Here is a 23,687-nt window from a genome sequence, read left to right as displayed (position 1 = left end):
GGTCCTGATGCACACGGACAGAATGAGACCTTGACTCCCACCTGGGTGGAGGGTTAGCTCCACAGGAAGGACGGGAGAGCTCTGCAGCCACCACTGCCAGAAGCTGATGGGGTACACAGATGTCTCAGAGACCGGAGGTGGGTCTCTCAGGACCCAGCCTTGTCTGGTGAGTGTTCTAGTTACTTTCTTGTTGTTGAGACAATATACTCAACACCCAAAGTTAGAGGAGGCGAGGTTTAATTTGGCTCACAGTTTGTAGAGGTTTCAATCCATAGTCAGCTGGCTCCAAGGGAGGGTGGCATGGCAGAGGAGAAACAGTCCATGGCAGGCAGACAGAAGGCAGTGAGCAGTGAGCAGCAGGAGCAGCCTCCCTTTTCCTTTTTGTGCGTGGGGGTACCAGGAGTCAAACTCAGGACCTTGTGGTTGGGAGGCAGGTGTGGTGCCACCAAGCTAAATCCCCAGCCCCTCTCCCTTTCCCTTTTATTGCATCCAGGCTACAGACATGTTGGGCAGTGCCACCCACACTAGGGCTTCTGTCTTTGGTAAATCCATCCAGCCACACTCAGCTATGCTAATTCCAATCGGTGGACTAATTTAGTGCCACACACCCTTAGTCCTGATATCACACACTCTAGAACCTGCCAGCTCTGAAGAGCCCCACCTATGGGTGTGTGAGCCTTTGGGAGGACATCCAGATCCAAGCCGTAACAGTGGGATTCCTGGAGAATCTTCCACTCCATCCCTTCCCCGGAGCCCCCCAGCGGGGGAGCATGGGAAGAGCTGGAGGGAAGTGGGGAAAGCACCACAGATGGCTGTAAGAGTGAGCTTGGGTGACCTCAGCTCGCCACCCTGTGGCGAGGACAACATGCATGGGGAAAGGTCTACCCAGGTTCCTGCTTCCGAGGACAAGCCCAGGCTTGGCCACCTCCATTATCTCAGCAGAAACATCATGGCGGAAGGGTCTGGTGGAGCAGAGCTGCTTGCCTCATGGCGGCTGGGAAGCAGAAGGGGGCGACAGAGCCAGAGAGGAAGGAGCAAGGGCAAGAGAGTGCCCGAGGTCACCCTGTGATGCGCCCCTCGGCGAGGACCCTTCCTAGTCCCCGGTCCATCCATGCTGAGCTGGAGTCAGCATCCTCACCACACGGTCACCTTCCCAGGCCCCAGTGCTCAACACGGCTGCACCAGGGACCAAACCACCAGCCCAGCAGCCCTGGGGCAGACTGCAGGTCCCATCCATGCAGGTTTATTTTTAGCCACATTTGTGGAACAAGGGCATGGCAGGGGAAGGAGAGCAGCACGGACTGAGACAGGGTTTTATGAAAGTCCTTTTAATGCAGTCAAGACTGGGACCGCCATCCCTGCCCGCCCCCCAGCTCTGCTGTCCCCGAGGAGCAGAAGTGAGGCCCAGCACCCTCCTGACTCAGCTGTCACTTCTTCTTGGTCTTCACCAGCCCCTTCTGCACCAGGCTGCGGTACAGCTCCTGGATGTAGGTGTAGACGCACTTGGAGTCGGGCACTGCCAGCCGCACCATGTCCTCCACGTCCAGCAGCTGGGCACAGTCAGCCAATTTCCTGTGGGCGGGCCAGGATGGGGAACAGGGGAGGAGGTCAAGAGACAGAGCCAAGGAAGTGGGTGGGTGGCCTGCAAGGTCCTAGGGGGTCACTGTGTGGGTGCTGGGAAGTGGCTCAGTCATCACCCCATTGTACAGACAGGATAACTGAGCCCCAGGTGGCACAGTCCGGATTCGAACTCAGCTCGGGGTGGTGGTGCACGTTTGTGATCCTAGCACTCTGGGAGGCTGAGGCAGGAGGGTTGCAAGTTGGAGCCCATCCTGGGCAACCTAGTAACTTAATGAGTTCTTGTTTCAAAATAAATGAGGGGCTGGGGATGTAGCTCAGTGTGAAGGCCCTGGGTTCCATCCCCAGTGGCATAAGGAAAACTGGAAAAAGGACTCAAAGGCAGCAAGGTGTGCGCATAGCTGGGGAGAGAAAGGTGCTGGGCAGCCTGCGGCGCGTGGCTTGACTCTAACCGCTGTGTGCCCTTCAGGGCGCTGCACACTCCTGGCTTTGCTGAGGCGTCAAGCTGGGTCTTCCCAGCCTGGGCATCACCCCCTGGATGCCCCATCCGCCTCTGTACTGGGGCTCACGCGCTTGGTGGTTTGCCCAAGGTGACCCTGGGCTGTGCTCCTCCTGGGCCGAGACTGAGGTCTGGGGTCAGGCTGGCCCCACGCTGTGGTGTCTGCCTCAGTTTCCCTCCTGGGCCACCGGTCTCCAGCTCCAGCCCCTGGCGCAGAGCAAGTCCTCCGACCCAGTCAACCACAGCGACCCAGGTGTCCTCGCCAGCACCTGACTGCTGCAGGGTGGCCCAGGTCCAGGGCGCTTCACTGACACTCCCTGCAGCAGCCTTGAGAGAGCAAGTGTCCTGCCGGCTTGAGGTCAGAACACTGAGGCTGGGGACGGGAGGAGCACAGCAGGATCACAGCTTGTGGGCAGTGCAGGTGGAGCCTGAGCCCGCGCTCCCTGTCCCAGCCCTGCCGGCATCACCTCCATGTGCCCGTCACCCTGGCTTTACACCGGCTGTGATTTAAGGAAATACAACGTGTGCTCACAATAGCTGTTATATAAAAGGCACACTCTGTGAATCCCCTCATAATCTGCCCCTCGATCCAACACTCCGCCCACCGTCTGTCCCGCTTCCTGCTTCCTGAAGCAACTCTGGAGTGCTCTTTCTGGAGGGTCATCACTTTGACCTTGAGGAGGAGCTGGAAGCCAGATCCGGGGACTGAGGTGGGTGAGGACACAGTGTCATGTTCTGACCAGCTGCTTTCTGCTGGATGGCGTGTGGTGGCAGCACTCATTGTTTTTTTAAATTTTGGTACTGGGGGTTGAACTCAGGACCTTGTGCTTGGGAGGCAGGCTACTGGTATTTTTGATCGCACCTCATAAAGACACTCAGGAAAGAGGATTTCAGAGCTGCTGCAGAAAGAGGAAAGGACGGTGAAATGAGTGTGTTTGAAGTGAGAAGGAGGAGGTTGAAGGGGATTCATGACAATCACTCATTTACTAGAATAAAATTTGAAAAATGTAAATATTCTTTTTTTTTTAATATTCTTATTTTTGACCACCCTTTGCATTTCACCTGTGTGTGTCCACGATGTGTGTCTCTACTGATTTATTTGCTTTGTTTTGTTTTTGAGGCAGAGCATTACTGTGTAGTTCAGGCCGGCCTCGAACTCACTGAGTTCCTCCTGCCTCAGCCTCCCCAATGCTGGGATCACGGGTGTGCGCCCCCACGCTTGGCCGTCCGTTCATTGAAAAGGTGACTCCAAGCAGGCAGGGGCTTTTGTTGGCGACAGCTCCGGGTAGGAAACAGCCCTGGTCTCAGGGTCCCCGGCCCCTGCTTCCCCACCCACGGGGCAGGGCTCACTCTGCGGTGGAAAAGGCCAGGGTGAAGTTGTGCCGGCGCGCGGCGGGGTCCAGCGCCACGTAGTCGAAGGCGTCGGGAAAGAACTTGTGGATGAGGGCGCAGAAGGCCATGCCGCTGCTCCAGCTGGACGAGAAGTTCTGGATGTCCACGTGCTGCGGGAGGAGCCAATGAGCCTTGCTCGGCGTAGGCCCCGCCCACACCCCACCAGGGCCAGGCCCACCAGACCCTCCCACCCCAGGGTCCCGCCCACCCAGGGGTCACGCCCACACAGCAGAGTGACGTCCACCAGTTCCCGCCCACCCCCAGGCACCGCAGGGCCCTGCCCACCTGACCCCTACCACCCAAACAAGGCCCCCGACCACCCAGGGGTTCCGCCCACCTAGCAGGACCACGCCCACCAGGCCCCATCCAAACAATCCCCGCCCACCACAGACACCCCCTACAGGCCCCGCCCCCCGCGCATGCGCACCTCACCTCGTACTTGCGCGTCATGGCACGGCACCACTCCAGCAGCATGGTCTTGACCCCGCCGACGGCCGCGCCCGCCGACTTGTTGCGGAACAACGCTGTGGGGCCCGAGGCTGCCCTGCGGGACCGGGACCGGTGTGCACCGGTGTGTGCGAGTGCGGACCCCTCCCGGCCGCCCGACCTCAGCCCTCCCGCGGACCACCTGGCCTACCCGCCGAACTTGTCCACGATGGCCTTTCGGTTCTGGGGGCGGGGGGCCCGGGGCCGGGCCGCGGCCGATGCCCTGTGCTCCGGCTTGTGCTCCTCGGCTCTCTGGGGCGCATCGCTGGGTGGAAACTCACTGCTGGGGAGGCCGGTGGGTGAGATGGGCGGGGCCATCCCTGGGAGGCTGAGGCAGGAGGATCACCAGGAGTTGGAGCCCAGCCCGCACTACGTAGTGAGACCCTGTCTCAACACAACGGAGCCGGCCGAGTGACAGGGCCGCGGTCCGGCCTCCTCAGTGATGCCGGCCCTCGGGGCAGCTGGGCAGCCGGGTGAGGAGCCACCAGCCCGTGCCTAGGGTTCCGGCTCCTCACGGCCGGGAAGCCGGGCTCTGAGTCCCAGGCAGGGGTGAGGCTCGAAGGTTGGAGCCCGGGCCACCTTACCTGGCCGGAGGGCTGGTCTCTCCCGAGGCTGTGGACGCGGGGGCCTCTCTGTCTGCAGGGACAGGGTGGACAGTGGGCTCCCTGACTGCCCTCTGCACCCCCCCCAGCCACGCACCCCGCTGGCTCACCTGGGCTGAAGCCAGGGCCCCCCTCGCTGGGGCTCTCGGGCCACTCCTCGGGGGAGCTGGGGGAGCTGGGGGCACCCGTGGCCCCCTGCTCTGGCTCTCTGTCCTCGTTCTGGTCTTCCTCTTCCCCCAGGCCTCCAGGCTCCTGTAAAGGGCAGAGTCCCTGTGGGCTCCTGGTCCCAGGAGCACCTGCCCCGCCCCATCCCCGAAGACCACTGGAGGGAGACTGGGCCTTCCCGAGGGAACTCAGATATCCTCCTGCCTCCGCCTCTGAGTGCTGGGATTACATGGGCCTTAGAGCTCTGTGGCTGGGGGCAGCGAGCATCCCTTCTCTGCCGCACTCACCAGTTCCTCTGCACCCCTTTCGGCCCCCTCCTTCCCATCGGCCTCCTGAGGCTCTCTATCCACAGCTGCCTTCTGAGGTCCCGCCGTGGCCCCCTGATGTACAGCGTTGTCCCCGCCAGCCTCCGTGGATGCGGGTTTGTCCCTGGCGTTCCCTCCGTCTTTCTCCTCAGGTTCTGCCTGGGCCTCTTTCTCATCAGCCTGCTTCTGTGCGGCTGGCGTGGCCTCCTCCCTTTCGCCGGCCTCCCTGGGTTCAGCTCCGGTCTCCTTCTTGTCCGCCGCCTCCAGAGAAGCCTCTGCGGCCTCCTCCTTCCCGCCGGCCTCCTTCTGGGGCTCCCCCTGCGCGTCCTCCTCTAGCTCCCTGGCTTCCCCCTGTGGCCCTGTGGGGACAGTGTCCATTTCCCCCGCCGGGCCTTTGGTCACCACGGCTGCAGCCCCCGACGTCTCAGGCCCCTCTGGGGCTGGGGAGACTGTGCTCCTCTCCTCGGCCGGCTTCCCTTCTGTGGGCTCCATGTCTGGAAAGAAGAGCGAGGGCCTGTCAGGCCCTGTCCCTGTCTGGGGGAAGACATCCCCAGAAAGCCTTGGTGCCCCAGCATCCTCCGTGGCCATGGCAACAGGAAGGGGCCTCGGCTGCCCAGGTGGGCCAGGCCGGGTGCTGGCAGGGCTGAGTAACGCTCCCCCGTAAGCTGCCCTCGCTTTCCAGCCGCACCCTGGCCTTTCCGTGGCTTCGCCTCTTTCTGATGACTCTGGTGAGGCCGTCACGGTGTAGCAGGGTCCAGAGCCCGAAGCAGGCAGGAGAAGCGCATCACTCACACAGCATTGCTTGGTTTCCAGTGTATTTATTTTTACAGCTACTTTCTATTTCTGGCAAGTGATACTGAGTTTTCATTTCCAGCCATGATAGAAAGTGTCTTTTAAGGATACATTATTGAGGGCTGGGGATTTAGCTCAGTGGTTTTGCCGCCTGCGCAAGTGCAAGGACCCGAGTTCGATCCCCGGTACCAAAAAAAAAGAATACATTATTGAATTCTGAAACTTAATTCAGAGGCCAGCACTGAGAACAATAGAGTAGGGAGTGTCATGCAGATGTGGCTGAATTGTGGCTGGGGCCCAAGTCCGACATTTGGGAACCCCTGGGCCAGCTGCCTCAAGGGGCCCTGCCAGGCTGTGGTTCCCAGAGAGGGGGGAGAAGAGTCCACTTTGGTGACCGAGGCATCTCCTCTCGCTCTGCAGGGCTCAGGAGAGATCGGGACCCTGGCTTGGGGAGTCCCAGTAAGTACTGTATCTTAGTACTCCTAAGTACTGTTAAGCACTCCTATGTAAGAAGAGTGTGTAAGTACTATAAATACTCCCATTTAAGTACTATACTAAGTACTCCCACCTAAGTACTGTATTTAAGTACTCCTATTTAAGTACTGTATCTACTGTAGGACCCACAAACAGGTGAAGGACCAGGGCAGTTCCTTCATCCACTGCCCTTCCCAGGGCCCTAGTTACAAAGAAAACAACCCCAAATAGGGCTTGGCATGACTCAGGCAGTTAGAAGGGGCATGCTCCTGTCACCGGCTAAAAATACTGCCCGGCGTTGGCAGTATTGTCCCGGAGACAGCGCAGTGTTGTCCCTGGGAGCAGGATGGGCACGGGAGGAGGCCTCCTGTCCCAGACCAGAGTCCAGGGCCCCTCGGTGCTGAGCTGCAAGGAAGTACCTGAGGGTCACGCCGCACCCAGCCCTGGCCTGGCTCTGCACTGATGGTGAGACCTGGAGAGAGCCGGGTGCTGTGGGCGGGGGCAGAGTTGGGCCCCATCTTCTCTCCATCTGTGCATCCCTTAGGGAGTGCAGGGGAAGGGCAGTGTGCACACACACACACACACACACACAGCCATGTTCACCACCTCCGCCACCCAACCCCCAGGAGTGTGGCCAACAAAGGAGAGAAGTTCAGAAATGGGGAAGCCAGGCTCACCCCACCCCGCACCCCAGGTCTGCAGCAGCTTCTAGCTACCTACAGGCCCTGCCTGACCTTGGTTGCTCCTCACGCTGACTTCTGGAAAGGTATTGTTGATGGAGTACTACTTAGCTGTGAAGAAGGACGAGCCTGAGTCGTGTAGGAAAAGAGATGCTGCTTGAGACCATGATGCCAAGTGAAGTGCCTCAGACACAAGCTAAAGTATCTGGAGCCCATACCGGGACCCGGCTCCCAGCCCCTTGGCCCGGTGGGGGACCGGCTGGCAGGCAGGGCTGTCAGGTGGTGGGGACTCTGAGTATACCCCGGGCACCCGCAGGTTTCTCCACCCTCCTCCTGGTTTCCTCTCTCCCTGCTTCCATCCCCCTCCCTCCCCAGGAAGCCTCCCATCCTCCTGGTGTTGTCCCCTTGGGAGGGAGAAGCACTGAATGGGACGGGTCCCTGGGCTGTCTTCCGGGGGTCCTTCCGGCTCCACACCCAGCCAGGGACCCCGAGGTGCCCCACTGAGGGTGCCCTCCTCCTGAATGCCACCTGCAGGCCCCTCCACAGGTCCCCAAGGTGACCGCATGGCTGCTCAGGGCCTCTAAGGAAGCTGACCGAGTGGCAGGGAGAGGAACAAGGCATGCTGGGAGGCTGAGGCAGAGGCTCACAGGTTCCAGCCCAGCCTGGCCAAGTGAGCAGGGTAGCGAGGCCCTGTCTCAAAATGAAAAATAAAGAAAGGGCTGGGAATGAGCTCAGTGCAAAGCCCCTGGGTTCAGCCCTAGTAGAGGAAAAAGGAAACAAGTCGGAGCCCGGGCTTCCCTGGTCAGGAGCCTCCTGGAAGCCTGGCCAGGAGGTGGGGGTCGGGTGCCTGGGGAAGCCACTGAGAAAGGCCCAGGGCGTCTCCTACCTGGGCCTCAGGCTGCTTGGGAGCCGGCACTTTCCTCCCCAAGCTCCGGCTGCGCTGCCCTAAGTGGTGGCTTCACCCCGGCCCGGCCCCGGCCTGGGCATGAGCATTGTTTACCCGTTGGTACAACACTTCCCCGGCCAGGGGGCTCCGGTTTCCGCACTGACAGGTGCGGCGTTCAGTCATGCCCTGTCCTGGGAGCCTCCTTCCCAGCTGCCATCCTGGGGACCTGGCGACTGGGTGAGGCCCGTGGGAGCCAGGGCCCGCCCAGAGCCCGGGCCCTCCATGGCCTCGCCCCTCGGCTGCCTGGCACCTGGGCCCCCTCCTCCCGGGCAGCAGCTGCCCTGGGACACAGGGGACGCAGGGTCGTCTGGGCTCACCCTGGCTGGGGCGGCTTGGTGATGACCCAGGTCCCGAGTGCTCCTGAGCTTTACCCATGGTGTGCCCTGTGGCCTGGAAGGCGCCCGAGCAGGGCGTGGGCAGGGAACAGCCCTGTCACCCGAGTCTGTGACCCCAGCCCCACCACTCCGCCACACAGCCGCCCCTCTCCAGCCCAGTGCTGCATTCTCCATGTGCTGTTTCTTTTTTCTGGGGAGGGGGATGTGGGGGGGATGAACCCAGGGCCTTCACACGGGCCCACGTCTCCAGCCCTTCCTTAGTTTCTATTTTGAGGCCTCATTCAGTCAGTCACTGAGTTGATCAGGCTGGGCTTGAAATGGTGAGCCTCCTGCCTCAGCCTCTGTGTGCTGGGATGACCCGTGTTGGCCCCATGCCCATCTTCCTTGCTGTCTTCCCAGCCTGGCTCCTTCTCGCTCTTCTAAGCCCAGCCACTGCCACCCTGCCCAGCGCGCTGTTCCGCCTGACTCAGCCGACTCCACATCTGCCCTTGGCTCCCTGGCCTGTCTTTCTCATTCGGGCCCTAGCTCCACACGGGTGGGCGGGACTTTATCTGCCCTGCTCAGGTCCCAGTAGATACACAGATAGATATACACACTACACACCGGAACTCACCAACAAAGGAACCGTCACAGAAACACAGCCGGGAGTGGGGCTGTGCCCAGGGCCCTGGGAGAGGCCGGAGAGCGCTCACTCTGGATACCAATGTCCACAGCCCAGTACTGATGCCCGCCTGTCGCCACCTCAGGGATGGCACTCTTCATTCATCCAGGGTTCCTCTTCATTTGTTCATTTTTTGAGACAGACTCTCCCTATGTAGTCCAGGCTGCCTTTGAACTCACTGTGTAGCCCAGGCTGGCCTCAAACTCCAGCAATCCTCCTGCCTCAGCCTCCCAAGTGCTGAATGGCAGGATACACTTTACTTTTATTTTATTTTATTTTTTTGGTACCAGGATCAAAGTAGGGACCTTGTGCTTGCAAGGCAGGCGGCAGCACCAGTGAGCCAAATCCCTGGCCCTAGGATGCACTATAGACAGAGGGGTCAAGCGTGCCTCACCGAGGTGGTGAAAGGAAGCAGCCTGGGTGGAGGACAGCGCTGGGAGGGAGAGGAGCGGAGAGGAGGCCAGCTCCGCAGGCAGAGTGGCCCTGGGGGAAAGGCCTAGGCAGGGGTGCAAGGAACGCAGGGCTCACAGACCGCGCTGAGGGCTCCGGATTTGGTGTCCCTGCCGCTGATGACCACGTGGCCCTGGCCACCGTCTAGAGCACGTGGAGGGGACGGCAGGAGACAGCACAGAGGCCCAGGCCTTGTGGGGCAGCGTGACAGAGGCAGAGCCAGCCTGATCCTCAGGCCAGGGAGGGTCTGGCTCTGTTTTCTTTGCCATCTCCAGCGGCCGGGTCCCCGAGGGCGACACAGAGCTCCCCAAGAGGCCGGGGAGGGCCAGGCCTCACGGAGAGCCCAGTCTCACCACGGCATGACAGGGACAGACAGTGCGAGCCGCAGAGCTGCAGCTCTCTAAGCTTTGACAAGAAATTTAGCCAGGCCTGGTAGCACACAACTGTCCTCCCAGCACCTAGGAGGCTGAGGCAGGAGGATCATTCCGAGTTCAAGGCTGCACAGTGAGTTCAAAGCCAGTCTGACCTTCATAGAGAGACTCTGTGTCAACACACAAACAAAACCAGACAACTCAATAGGGCAGCTGGAGGGTCTTCCTTGTAGGTTGTCCAATGCCCAGGCATAGGAGATAGGGTCTCACAGTGGCTAATAAGAACAATGATATGGTCATTAATAAGATCAGTGACTTTAGGAGCCGAGGGGAGAGGGAAATGAGTTACTGTTCACTATATGCTCTGCCAGTTACCAGGATGAATGGGTTCCAGAGATCTGCTGTACAGCATGGTGCCTAGAGATAATATTACATTGTGTTATTTTTTTGTTTGTTTGAGACAGGGTCTCATTATGTAGCCCAGGGCTGGCCTTGAACGCACAGTGATCCTCCCATCTCAGCCTCCTGAGTGCTGGGCTCACAGGAGTGCTCCACCACACCTGGCAGTAATACTGTATTGGGCACATGTATATTTGCTAAGTGGGCAGATCTCATGTTAAGTATTCTTACCACGATGTAGGAAACAAAGGCCTTCTGGAGAGGTCGGGTATCAGAGAAATCTGTATTCGATTCCATTGCAAAATGACTGGGGGCTGAGGTGTAGCTCCGTGGTAGGATGTTTGCCTAGCACGTGTGAGCCCTGGGTTTGGCCATCAGTATTGGGAAAAAAAAAAAGGAAAAAAGAAATTACTATAATTTTGAGGGTATGAAAATAATAGTTTGGAAAAAACCCACTCCATGCATTAGAGATAAAAACAGACCAAGAGTACGGTGGAAGTGAGCCGTTGTTCCGTTCTGGTGATCCAGCTACAGGGAAGACGGAGCTCTTCATTTCCCGGAGGTTCTAAACCTGCCCCAATAAATGATAAAGGACAATGATCTCTTTTTATTGAGCATCTACCATAGACTAGGTGCTTTACTTCCGTTGTCTTTTTGTTTTCTGTTTTGTAATGAGTTCTTAAAGTTTTTCTTTGGAAATCATTACAGCACAGAGAGGTCCTGGGTAACCCGTCCCTTAGCCTTCACGGGAGAGAAAGGCGTAGAGGACTACAGCACATGCAGGGTCACAGCACGGCGCCCACAAGGGACAGTGTGCGTATTCAGATCTGTGACAAGTGTGAGTGTGCGAGTGTGTGAGAGGCAGCCTCATGCTGAGCTGCATCCCAGCCCTTAATATTCTTCGTTCTACTGAAATAGGTTCTTGCCACATTGCCCAACTGCCCAGGGTGGGCTTGAACTCACAGTCCTCCTGCCTTGGCCTCCAGAGTGCTGGGCTTCCAGGCCTGCACCAAGCCCAGCCGTTCCGTGCCACCGTAGCCCACGTGCAGACTCCTAGGCACCATGACGGCTGGACACAGCCCCATCCTCCGAACGCAGACTGCGGCTTCCTCCACCCATGCGCCCACTCCTTTCTTCACCATCTATAATTTTGTCCTTTTGAGATTGTTATTTAGCTGGAATTGTACAGCATGCAGCCTTTCATAACTCAGTAAATATCCCAGATTCCTCTCATAAGAACACCTCCCTTTCCCTGGGTAGTTTCTTAATCATTTATTAATCAGTTTCATAATATAGTGACTATTTTCAAAAGCAAAAATTAGAGCTGGGCATAGTGCTGCACACCTGTAATCTCAGCACTCAGGAGGCTGAGGCAGGAAGATCCCCAACATTTCAAGGCCAGCCTGAACTACATAGCGAGACCCTGTCTCAAAAACCCTAAAGACAAAAAAATAAAAAATAAAATAAATAAATAAATAAAAAGCTCACTGACTCTCTGGGCCGGGGATTTAGCTCAGTGGTTCCGGTGCCTGCCTCACAAGCGCAAGGACCAGAGTTCGATCCCTGGTACCAAAAAAAAAAAAAAGCTCAAACACTGAAGACAAACAACAGATAAACACAGCAGGATCGATGAAATCTTTTTTATTTTTGGTACCAGGGATCAAACTCGGGTCCTTGAACTTGCACAGCAGGCGGCAAAACCACTGAGCTAAATCCCCAGCCCAGGATGGATGAAATCTTACAGACAGTACTTGGAGCTAAAGAAGTCAGGCACAGGCAGAGAAGGCATCCGTCCATTTAGATGAACTTCCAAGCCTAGGTAGAAGTACAGGAACTGTTCGTAGAAGTCAGGGAGTGGCAACTTCACAAGAAGGGGTATTAACTGGGGAGGAACGTGAGAAAACTTGTTGGAGTGCAGGAAATATTGTGTAAATTGATGTGGTTATGCTTTATGAATGTACATCTATTTTAAAGATTGACTTTAGGGGCAGGGATGTAGCTCAGGGGTGCCATTCCTGCCGGGCAAGTGCAAGGTCCCGAGTTTGATGTCCCTGGTACAGGGAAAAAAAAGAGAGAAAAGATTAATGTTAATAGAGCCGGAGTCGTGGTTCAATGGTTGAACACTTGCCTTGCATGAATGAGGCCCTAGGTTCAATCCGCAACACCACAAAAACGAAAAATAAGCTTAAGATTTGTGTGTTTTGCATACTTTACTGTACCAACGTTCTATCTCAGTCTTAAAGTAATCGGGGCATGGGTTTGACAAACACGAGTCCTTACGGCAGTACTGCGCCTGATGCTTAAAGTCAGCATTGCTGGGGTGGGGGCCCGGACCTCGCCTCCCAAGTCAGGGCTGTTTTGGATAATTACAAAAGCATAGCGATGACCATATTTAAAACATGCAGCCCCCTTCTGCAGTGAGCAGTGTATCCTCGTCCATCGATTTACATCGTATAGGTCTGGTGTGCTGGGGCGCGCCTGAAATCCCAGCACTCTGGAGGCTGAGGCAGGAAGATTCCCAGTGCAAGGCCATCCTGGACTACATAGAGAGACTGTCTCAAAATAAAAATAAATTTTCATTTTGCAAATTTAAACTGGTAAATTATGTGAAAAATCAAGAGTTTGCGGGTTCTTCGTTGTGGGGGGTAGTGGCGCAGAGGGAGGAACCCGTGGTCTTGAGAGATGAAGAGCTCCCCAAGACCTGCTCTGCTCCTCCCGCAGACCCCAGAATCGCCCCTGCACCTCCCTGTGGCTCAGCCGAGTGCAGAGCTGAGTGAAACCGAGTCTACCCGAGCCTCGCGTGAGTGAACCCCGGCTGCTGCTCCTCCCTGCAGGCCCGGGGGTGGGAGATGGGGTTAGCGTCCTAGGCCCGCAGCAATCACGCGGAGTCCCACGGACACTGGTTCTCCAATCCAGCTGCAGAGGATTCGCTGGGGCAACTGTACAGTGCTGGGCCAGCTCCAGAGATTCAGATTTTGTCTCCACGAGTCGAGGTCTGGGCACCCAGCTTTGTAGAGGCGTCCCGAGTGGTTCCGACGTGCAACAAAAACTGAAAGGCGCCGTTCGGCCTTTCTCCTCGCTCGGCCGGCGCCCTCTCCCGGCGGGGATGCGGTCGCCCCTCTCGGCCGCCACGCCCCGGCCTAAACCGTCGGCTCAAACGTCTCCTTGACAACCCCAGGGATTTGGGCGCCCACCGGGCTGCGGCGCTCTGCCCCCAACCCCCGGCCTCCATGGTACACCGGCGTCCTCTCTAGCGTTTGAAAGTCGGCTTTCTTTTCGGCCGGCTCACAGCTCCCTCTCTATGGTAGTCCACTTCCCAGCACCGCCTTGTTGGCGTTTCCTTCCGGGTCGGGAGGAGGCGGGACTTTTCCTCCCGGAAGTGACCCAGGTGCTTCCGGCGTGGTGTACCCGTGCGCCCGGCGGCTGTGTACCGTAGCATTTGCCCCAAGGTGGCGGCGCCCGGTGCTCTGCGCGCCGCTGCAGGCCGTGGTGAGTGAGCCGTGGCTCCAGACCTCAAGGGGACCTGTGGTGACGTCGCCGTTGCAGTGGTGCAGCCTTTGAGTCGGGCTCTGGGCGCCTCGGTTCCGAGTGCGGTCGAATTCCCGGGCCCCCTAGGTGCAGGCCTGCGGGCTCAGCGTCGGGCCTCGGTTCCCGCTCACCCGGCTGAGGCTGGGGCAGGGAATAGGGCGTCAGGCGCCGGGCCTCCCCCATGACATCCCGGTGACCTTGGGCTGGCCATTGGGCCTGGCCTCAGTTTCCACGCCTGTGAGCGGGGTGGCTAAGCCACCGAGGCGGTGGCCCTGCTGGTGACACCCGTGATTGCCCCGATCCGCCAGCCCCTGGGTGCGAGGGAGGACGCGAGGGCGGTGCTCACGGCCGTGTCTGTCCAGTACCAGGTGTCCTACGGTGCCGGGCTCCATGGACCCGCTCAGGGCCCAGCAGCTGGCGGCGGAGCTGGAGGTGGAGATGATGGCCGACATGTACAACAGGTGAGCGGAGCCACCCGGCGCTGCCTGCCACCCCAGCCAAGGGCAGAGTGGGTGGCTTCCAACACAGACAGTGTTGGGGGGCCTGCGGCCCGCCGCCCTGCACACTCCGGTGGGTGCCAGCGTGGACACGGTCCGGGACCAGGCCCGTGCTTCGATGGGGGTGGACTGGCATGGAGGAGCGGAGCAGGACTGCGGCTCCCATCCGGGCTCTTGCTGCGTTTCCAATCACAGGCGCCCATTTATCTGTTGACACATAGCCCGGGTTAACATTTTGTAAACCGTTACACATGGTGGACACTTGCCAAGAATTTTATATTCATTTTTTTTTTTTTTTTTTTGGTACCGGGGATCGAACTCGGGTCCTTGCGCTTGCAGGGCAAGCGGCGGAACCACTGAGCTAAATCCCCAGCCCTTTTTTTTTAAACATAGCAATTTATTTTTTTCTGGTACTGGGAATTGAACTCAGGACCTTGTGCTTGCCAGGCAGGCGCAGTGCCACTGAGCTACATCCCCAGCCCAGCAGCAGTATTTTTAATAGTCCCAAGCTGGGAACAACACTTGTCCACCAAGAATGAAGTGATACATATCGTGTGAGAGTCATACAGTGAAATACAGTAGAGCTTCTCCAGTAGGTAAAGTGTGGAATCTTTATAATTTAATCTTTTTTTTTTTGAGACAAAGTCTTGCTATGTAGGTCAGGCTGGCCTCGAACTCACAGCTACCTTCCTGCCTCAGCCTCCCGTGTGCTGGGATTACAGGAGTGTGCCACCTCGCCTGGCTTTATAATTTAATCTTTTTTTATTAATGCACATTAGTTACACAGATTCACGGATCTCATTTTGGCAGAGTGGTACAGGCACATAACACGTGGATCACTTTCACTCCTCATGACCCCTCCCCACTCCCCGCCTAGTTTCACATTCTGTAGGTGGGTCCAATATACTGTTATCATTTTTAATCCTCAACATAATCTGGCGGGTTTGTTCCATTTTAAGATGAGGAGATTGAGGCTAAATAACTTCCTCAGAGTCCGCAGCTGGTCAGCTGCAGTGCAGGAGTAGAACAGTACCCAGCCTCCCTCTACTGCTTGTGACCATTTGGCAAATTTGGGAACAGATCCCGTGTCCACGAGTCAGCAGTATAACCTTGGGCGAATTAAACTCTTTGACAGCTTTCTCCTTCATCAATAAAAGGGATGGAATAGCAGATCTCAATTCCTGGAGACATAAATATTAAATGTAGCCACGCCCAGCACACGGGAAACAAATACCTGCTCTTACCAGTTGAGCTCCCGTGGTTAGTTTGTCTTGGCGACTGTAAACCAGAATGATCCGTACATGTAGGCTCTGAAGGCCCTGTGTCAGCCGTGTGTGGGCCTTATTTCCTCCTCGGTAAAAGAATAAGCTTGGGAGTGCACGCAGATGCCTGACGGGGTCTTTTATGAGCTTGGTCCGGGCTGGCTGGGGCACCCCCTTGGGGATGGAAGTCAGCGCAAGGCTGGGATAGCTGGGGGTGCTGGGAATGCTACAGGACGCTGCTGACCCTGCCATGCCCCAATGCCCCAGGATGACAAATGCCTGCCACCGGAAGTGCGTGCCACCCCACTACAAAGAGGCAGAGCTGTCCAAGGGTGAGTCGGTGTGCCTGGACCGGTGCGTCTCCAAGTACTTGGACATCCATGAGCGCATGGGCAAGAAGCTGACGGAGCTGTCCATGCAGGATGAGGAGCTGATGAAGAGGGTGCAGCAGAGCTCCGGGCCTGTGTAAGGCTGGATGTTTGCCAGGGTCAGAGGGTGTCAGCCACACTGGTATGTGTGGCTGTATGTGTACATGTGTATATATTAAACGCGCTGTTGATGCCTAGTGTGTGCAAAGCAGTGTGCTTGGAGTAAGGGAGCAAAGAAACGAGACACAGCTGGGTGTGGTGGTGCACGCCTTTAATCCCAGCACTGGAGAGGCTGAGGCAGGAGGATCACCAGGAGTCTGAGGCTAACTTGGGCTGCATAGTTAAAAACTGACTCAAAAAAAAAAGACAGCCTCTACCAGCAGAGGGCGTGCAGTGTGTTTTAAGAGTATAGACCTGCCAAAGAGCTTCGTGTGCACCTGGGGCGGCTGCTTGCTGTGTGGCCCTGAACGTGGCTCCTCTGAGCACTCATTTCGCTTATCTGGACAGTGGGGCAGTCGGGGCCGCTGTGAGGGTCGGGTGAGTTAGTCAAGCGTTGGACATACTGACTGGGTGCAGCATAATGGTTGGGTGATGGGAGGCACGACAGTATTTTTAAAAGCTTGAGCAGGGCATGGTGTGCCTACCTGTGATCCCAAGACCTGGGAGGCTGAGGCAGGAGGATCGCCGCAAATTTGAGGCCAGCCTGAGCTATGAGTTGAGATCCTGTCCCAGAAAACCAGCCAAACAACCAACTTGAAACGCAGCAGAAGCAGGCAGGCATCTTCGCGCAGAGGACGGCACAGTTCAGAGGAGAGGATGCAAAGTACTGTGTGGGATTGAAAGATACAGTGAATGCTTAAATTGTTAAAAGGTTTATTATAGGATGAGACATTGGCCTTAGTTCCTCCCAACCCTCCCCGCACTGAGCACATCCCATGGCCCTCGCCGCTTCCTGCGGTAGCGCTGGAGTCCTCTCTCCTGAGGGTCTATAGCGGCGCTGTCCCCGAGCCCTCCGCGCCCTGCATGGATTCAGTTTCCCTCTCGTGGTCACTCTGACCCTGGGAGAAGCCAGAATCCCTTGGTGCCGGATCAGTGACTAAGGTGGGTGAGGACGTGGTGTCGCGTTTCTAGGGGCTGCCTTTGCGCTGGGTGGCGCTCGGGTACAGACCCTCAGGAAAGAGGCCTCCAGAGCTGCTGCGGGAAGTGGCGGACGGGGGGAGCAGTGTTGGAATCGAGGGGTGTTTGTGAGGGTCCCACTGAAGCGCGGCCTGCGCCTTCGCTGTTTGGCCCACACTGGGATGCTGAGGTGTGTGTTGGGGAGGGGCCCGCGGTCACGCAGCCACCCAGGCCCCTGTCACTGCAGCCAGCGCCCAGGCGACCCACCCCTGGGCACTGCCCGGGCCGCAGAAGAGCGGTGGCCAGGACGGCCGGGGCACGGTCTCCCGGGCCTGCAGCTCCCCCTGGGGGTCGCCCCGTGGCACCTGGAGACACGGGCCCCCAGGTGGCGGGGGACTGACCAGATGAAGCGGACGACAGAGGCGGTGAGTTCCGGGCTCACAGTGCAGGTGCAAGCCAGGTGATTGGACTTGTGTCTCACGTGAGATTTTCCAGCCGTGTGATCTTGGGTGAGGCGTTCGACTGCTCTGTACCTCAGTTTCCCCATCTGTGAAGTTGCTGTCAAGGTCCCTGCCTCCTTGGGTGGTTGTGATAATTAACTAGAACATCTAGAAAAGTGGCTCCACCCGTTGCTCAATAAATGACAGCTCACCTGGGCATGGTGGTGTGCGCCTGTCATCCCAGCCCCAGGAGGCTGAGGCAGGAGGATCGAGCCCAACCAGGCAACTTAGTGAGACCTTGTCTCAAAAACATTTTTTAAAGGCCTAGGGATATAGCTCAGTGCAAATCCCAAGTACCACAAAAGCAATCAGGAATCTGCCCTTTTTACTGTGACTGGCGGATGTGGACACGGGCAACCTGTGCGGGCAGCCGGGTCAAGGCGCCGTTCCTGGCCCCGAACTTCAGCCTTGGCCAGCAGGTGGCGCTGTCTGCCCAGGTCTGTGCCGCGGTGACCAATTCCACCTGTGTTAATGCATTTCTTCTGCGGGCTGAGCCCTGCGTGGGCAAAGTCCCTGCCCTCGGGTTAGCGAGGAGGAGTGGGAGGAGAGGGTGCTGTAGGAATGGCTCACACATACTGAGTTGGTATTGTGCACTAAGTGCTTCAAACATGCTTTTTCAGTCGGCCCCTGCCCTGTACTGGGGATCAAACCCATGGCCTTTGTGCTGAGCTCCAGCCCCAGCTTTTCTATTTTTATTTTATTTTAGACAGGGGCTCACTAAATTGCCAAGGCTGGGCTCAAACTTGCGATCGTCCTGCCTCAGCCTCCCAGAGTGCTGGGGTGACAGGCCCCCACCACCACGGTTGGCTTCAGTTACTCTCAGGACAACAGGCAAGAGTCTGCTCCCTTCACAAGGGAAGAACTGAAGCCCTCGCGAGTGCACGGCTTCCTGAGGCCAGGCTGGGAGCAGGCAGCACCCCCTGGTTCTGGTGTAGACCAAGGCCACTTCCGCCTCCGCACTGCTTGTTCCTGCAGCCACGTGCAGAATGCCGTGGGAAACCCCACGGTGAGGGACAGGTCCCTGCCCAGCGAGCCTGGGGTGTAGCGTGGATGGCACCCGTGGTCTCCATGGTGACAGGGAGAGAAGCCGGCCGCCTGCTCTCCGGCCTCCTGCTGATCAAGCAGCTCAGCTCGGAGCTGACTTGCAGAGAGGCTGGGTGAGGCCTCCAGCCTGCAGCCTGAGGGCACAGCACACCCCGCTCCCCCCCTGCGAGCTGGGGGACCTGCACCCCTGACCTGCTGCAGAGCCCAGAGCCCGGCTTAGCTGACGCTTTCCTGACCCATGGGAACTGAAATATAAACGTCTCAAGATCCTAGCCAGGTGTGGTGGCACATGCTTGTCACCCCAGCACTTGGGAGGCTAAGGCAGGAGGATCGCTGTGAGTTTAAGGCCAGCGTGGGTCACATAGCGAAGGCTTTGTCTCAAGAAGAAGAAAAACAGCTATGTCCAAAGCTGTGACTGTGTTCTCCTTGCTCCAGCGAGTTAGCATGCGCTCTGAGATCTTCATAAGTACATGTGTGGCTGCTGGAGACTTGTGACAAGCACTGTTTTGAGAGAAAGAAGACAAAACCCCAGTCTGGGAGGCAGGTGTTAGAAACGGGCCTTTCACAGCGCGCTAGGCGTTACGGGAGGCGCTGGGGCAGTGGGCAGGCGGCTCTGGGAAGTGAGCCCCCGGGGTGGCAGAGTTCCAGGGCGGGAGTGGGGGGGGAGGTGCCAGGCCTCCCAGTCAGGCTCTTCGGGGAAGGGACCGCCAAGGCCTGATGCCAGGTGGGAAGGAGTTTGTCCAGAGAGGCCGCAGGGCCTGTCAGGAGGTCACGCAGCCGGACCCGAGAGGCCACAGGGCAGCGGAGGGCAGCAGGCGGCGCAGTGGCCAGCCTTGGGGCCATGGACCGGACCTGCATTCCCGCCATCCCTGTGGGCTGGGTGGCCGGGCCACGCGGGGTGTGCAGGAGCCTGGGCCGGCGGGCGGCAGGGCAGTGGCAGGGCCGCGGGAGGGCAGTGCGGGGGTGAGGGGCTTGGGCAGAACACGGAGGAGCAGGGAGCGGGGCTGATGCCCCCAGGCCCAGGGCCAGCGGGAGAGGAGCTCTGAGGGTCACCGCCCGTCAGGGACCAGGGCTCGGGCTCCCAGGCCGGCTGTCCCGCCTTCTGGCTGCAGACCACCTCGTGGGCCCTCGCCCCGGTCCTGCTCTCTGGAACTGGTGGCTGTGGGGTCCTCGGGTCCTGGGTCCGCTCCTGAAGGTGGCAGATTCTACTGATTCCCGCCCAGGAGCCATCTCAGGTCGTGGCCCCTGCACTGCCCCGAGCTCAGAGCAAACCTGCCTCAGTTATGTGGGTGACCAAGGTGTGAACTGAGGGTTCAGATCGGAAACTACAGTAATTAAAGGTACCGTGTGCCCACGAACCCCTAGAGATCCGGCCCTCACTTCAAACACATGCCTCCCACCGTCCCGGCCACTTCCTGCAGCAGCTCCGGAGTCCTCTCTCCTGAGCGTCTTTATGAGATGTGATCAAAATACGATGACAGCTGCTGCTGAGTGCTGCCCAGCCCTGATGCTGTGTCCTCATCCACCTTCATCCCCTGATTTGAGGCCCCGTGACTTCCAGCTCTCCCCGAAGGTCACAACGACCTTGAAAGGTCAGTGCCTTATCAACTCAGGGCATGGAGGCTGCCAGGTCAGCACAGGCGAAGACCCTCAGGAAGGAGGACTCTAGAGCTGCTGCAGGAAGTGGCCGGGACGGTGGGAAGAGAGGGGAAGACTGAAGCGATTCACAGCAGCGTGTTTTACTGTAACACATTTTCCAAACTTCTCCGTAGTGCTCAATCACGCCGTTTGTGTTCCTGTAGCTGTGTCTCCTCCGTGACGCTCCTGGGGACACAGTGACACCTAGTGTGGAAGCCTCGTCTCAGTTATGCCTCCTGCCCTGACTCCACGTGCTCTGGAATCGGGGCCTGTGTGTCATTCCCCACCCCACCGTTAGTGCGTGACACACGAATTTGATATGATGTAATTGAAGTGCTTTAAAATTCCCTCCTTTAAAACGTGCAGTTCAGTGCACTTAGCATATTCACAAGCTGCCCGCCACTAACTGCAGCACTTTCCTCACCTAGAAGCAACCCACACCCATTAGCAGCCAGCCCTTCCTCCTGTCTCTGACCACCTGGAGTCCAGGGCCTGCCTCTGTGGGTCGCCTGCCGTGGGCGTTTCCCATAAATGCGAGCCCACGTGATCTCCGGGCTCTCGAGTATAAGGCAGCGCGACACAGGGCTTCACTCCTTCCTCAGGGTCAGGTGCAGCAGCATCACTGCATGGAGGCCCTCTGGGAGGACGGATCGCAGGCCGGCCGCACTGCTGGCTGCTGGGGTAACAGGCTGAGCGCCCCGCTGTTCTGGGTGCACATGGGGGGTGGGACTGCGGGCTGGGAACTGTCAGTCTTTGTGTCACTGTGAGGCCCACTGCCCATTAGTTACATTCTTCATGCATATTCACAGCACACGTTTGCTGGGCCGAAGAAGTGATCACGTACACAGTGGGACGAGTCAGGTGCCTGCAGGGGGCGCAGTGCCCCACCACAGCAGCACAGCTGAGGAGCCCGCCGCGGCCAGCTCTCCTTCCTCAGCAGAGAGGGGCACCAGCCCCGCCCCCTGGCCAGTGTGGCCACGCTGCTGTGCCACACTGTATCTGGGAACAGAGGCAGAGGTGACCAGGAAAGAGGAGCTAGATGCAGCTGTAGATTTTTTTTTTTTGGTACCAGGGATCGAACTCAGGTCTTTGCACTTGGGAGGCAGGCAGCGGAACCACTGAGCTAAATCCTCAGCCCCTATCGATTCTGATATGGAAGTGGTCTGGGGTCTGGCCCCCCCCTTATCTTTCCCTTTTAAAAAATTATTTATTTTTTTTATTTATTTTTCTCAGACAGGGTCTCACTATGTAGTCCAGTCTGGCCTCAAACTTTCATCAATCCTCCTGCCTCAGCCTCCTGAGAGCTGGGATTATAGGCATGCGCCACCATACCCGGCTTCTTTTTAAAGTTTTAAATGGGAGCTATTTCAATGGGCTCCTCATGGGTTTAATAGCTGCTTTCCAGTGTCTCCTCTGCTCATCAAACACAAACTTAACCACGTCTGTCCACTTCATCAGAAAGAAACAAGACCGGGGCCGGGGATTTAGCTCAGTGGTTCTGCCGCCTGCCTCGAAAGTGAAAGGACCTGAGTTCGATCCCCGGTACCAAAAAATAAAAAATAAAATAAAAAGAAACAAGACCAGCTAGGTGCTGAGGTGCATGCCTGTAATCCCAGGGCCTCAGGAGGCTGAGACAGGAGGATTGCAAGTCTGAGGTCTGCCTGGGCAATTTAGCAAGGTTCTATTTCAAAATAAAATAGAAGAAAGGGGAAGAAGGGTCCGGGGATGTGGCTCAGTATGGGGGTGGGGGGCACCCAAGAAGAAACCATTCAGGAGCTCTGGGCCACCTGCCTCCCCACACTGTAGGTCCGAGGCTTCCCGGGCCCTTCCAAGGCTATCCAGCCTACAAGTTCAGCCCCTTCCCCGCCACACCCTCTCGGTTTGCGCCACAGCTGTGTGTGGGGTGGCTCCAGGGGGGGGGCCCACGGCGAAGTCGCTCCTGCCCCAGACTTGCACGGCTCCCAAGACAACCCGGGATCCGGGCGGCTCAGGCCGGGCTCGGGCCTCTGTCCCGGCAGGAGGATGAGCAGGTGCAGGGGAGCCGGGACACAGCCCGCAAAAGGCCCCGGCCTCGGGACCCCCACCCGAGCCTGCGTGACCTGCCGTGGCTCCCACACGCGCGGTCGGAGCGGAGGGAACCCCCATCACCCTCAGGGAGACCCAGGCCCTCTGTAGCTGAACCTCTACCCTCGGCTGCTGTGCCCAGCTAAGGAGTCTCTTTCCCCTTCCGTGCTGCGGGTCGAACCCAGGGCCTTCACACTGAGCTCCAGCCCCAGCCCCCCCCCCCCTTTATTGAAACCAGTTCTCACGAATTTGGTAAGTTGCCCAGACTGAGCTCAAATTTGTGACCCTCCTGCCTCAGCCTCCCAAAGTGCTGGGATTACAGGTGTGCGCCACACTCGGCTAAGGAGTTTGGCCTGGAAGTTTTGGGGGCCTCTGTGTGGTCCTGGGGATGCACCCCAGGGCCTCCCCCGCTCTGGGCAAGCGGCCAGCCTGGGCTGTCTCTCCAGCCCACCCACCCGGTGGCGCTGCACTCTAAAGTGAAACCATCGAAGGCGGCCGGCAAGGTTCCATCCTGACGTCCTCGGGATTTAGTAAGTTTGGGAAACGCGGCCCACGCAGCCGCTCCTGCTGTCCTGCCTCTCCTGGCTCGGCGGCTCTCAGGACCTGTCTGGAACTCCCAGTGGAGCTGCTCGGTTTCCCGACGGCTCCAGGGCACCCCCCCCCGCCCATCCCCCGCCCATCCCCCGCCCATCCCCCGCGCTCTTCCACGGCAGGTGCGTGGGGGCGGGGCGCGCCGGCCCTTGCCGTGACGTCATCACCGTCTCAGGATGACGCCGCCGAGGCACAGGGGGACTGGGATCCACCGGAAATCTGTCACTAGGCTGCGGGAAGCCTCCGGTCACCCGGGCTATTTATTATGCTTACTCTGCCAAGGGTCACAGCCGTATGGCACCTGTATCCTTCTTTGGTTTGTTTGCTCTTTTTTTTTTTTTTTTTTTGGTACTGAGGATCGAACTAAGGACCTTGCGCTTGTGAGGCAGGCGCCGGAACCGCTGAGCTAAATCCCCAGCCCAAGGCAGTGCTTTTTTTTGGGGGGGGGGTACCGGGGATCGAACTCAGGACCTTGCGCTGTTGAGGCAGGCGACGAAACCACTGAGCTAAATCCCCGACCCTTGTTTGCTCTTTTGAGCCAGGGTCTCGCCAGGTAGCTCAGACTGGCCTCGAACTCGTGGGGATCCTCCTGCCTCAGCCTCCCCAGTGCTGCGATAGCAGGCGTGCCCAACCTACCTGCATGCTGATTCCGGATGCCCCCCGCAAGTGGGCCGGTGTCTGTCGCTACCTGCAATTGCAGAGGATAAAACAGGAGCTCAGAGAGGCCACGTCAGGGCCCAGGCTCGCCCAGCCCGAGACCCGGACTCGGAGATGCAGACTCGCCGCGTGGGAAGCGCCCCGACGGCGCCCGGCCAGTCTTCGTGGACACCGGGGTTGGGTGGGGTGCAGGGGGCGCCGGGGCGGCGTCCTGGGCCGGCTGGGTCACGTGTGCGGGAAACCCGACCCGGGAGGGGAGGGGCGGGGGGGGCGGGGCGGCGGGCGCG

The 23,687-nt window shown here is 58.3% G+C and overlaps 2 protein-coding genes and 1 long non-coding RNA gene across 11 annotated transcripts; 1 reads left to right on the top strand and 2 right to left on the bottom strand.

Annotated features, from left to right (window-relative positions):
- Positions 1–1,316: 1,316 nt before the first annotated feature.
- Positions 1,317–8,064, bottom strand: Smtnl1 (smoothelin like 1). 6 transcript variants are annotated; one of them, XM_021248342.2, is made up of 9 exons: positions 7,860–8,062; positions 7,028–7,102; positions 5,010–5,521; positions 4,668–4,809; positions 4,540–4,591; positions 4,107–4,235; positions 3,902–4,013; positions 3,428–3,579; positions 1,318–1,572 (listed from the first exon to the last, which is right to left on the bottom strand). In XM_021248342.2, the coding sequence occupies exons 3-9, from the start codon at positions 5,517–5,519 to the stop codon at positions 1,428–1,430; spliced, it is 1,242 nt and encodes a 413-aa protein (XP_021104001.1). In that variant the 5' UTR covers positions 5,520–5,521; positions 7,028–7,102; positions 7,860–8,062; the 3' UTR covers positions 1,318–1,427. The 6 variants fall into 6 exon arrangements, with proteins under 6 accessions (XP_087059783.1, XP_021104001.1, XP_021104000.1 ...); XM_021248341.2 differs by having other exon boundaries at positions 4,107–4,238; positions 7,860–8,061; XM_087203658.1 differs by having other exon boundaries at positions 1,319–1,572; positions 4,107–4,283; positions 7,860–8,064.
- Positions 8,065–11,761: 3,697 nt separating this feature from the next.
- LOC106008163 (uncharacterized) lies at positions 11,762–23,630 on the bottom strand. Of its 4 annotated transcripts, none has more exons than XR_015448269.1 (3): positions 23,380–23,630; positions 16,435–20,292; positions 11,762–15,511 (listed from the first exon to the last, which is right to left on the bottom strand). It is a non-coding gene; the product is annotated as an uncharacterized LOC106008163 (long non-coding RNA). The 4 variants fall into 4 exon arrangements; XR_015448270.1 differs by having other exon boundaries at positions 11,762–14,367; XR_015448268.1 differs by having other exon boundaries at positions 11,762–16,616; positions 17,308–20,292.
- On the top strand, positions 14,026–15,987 carry Timm10 (translocase of inner mitochondrial membrane 10). The gene is made up of 2 exons (XM_004869779.4): positions 14,026–14,124; positions 15,690–15,987. The coding sequence occupies exons 1-2, from the start codon at positions 14,054–14,056 to the stop codon at positions 15,889–15,891; spliced, it is 273 nt and encodes a 90-aa protein (XP_004869836.1). The 5' UTR covers positions 14,026–14,053; the 3' UTR covers positions 15,892–15,987.
- Positions 23,631–23,687: the final 57 nt, after the last annotated feature.

The sequence above is a fragment of the Heterocephalus glaber genome, unplaced genomic scaffold (assembly GCF_053883595.1).
Source record: "Heterocephalus glaber isolate CG9 unplaced genomic scaffold, H.glaber_assembly_v1.0 deba00001805, whole genome shotgun sequence".
NCBI classification, from domain to species: Eukaryota; Metazoa; Chordata; class Mammalia; order Rodentia; family Bathyergidae; genus Heterocephalus; species Heterocephalus glaber.
This window is presented reverse-complemented; position numbering and strand designations above follow the sequence as displayed.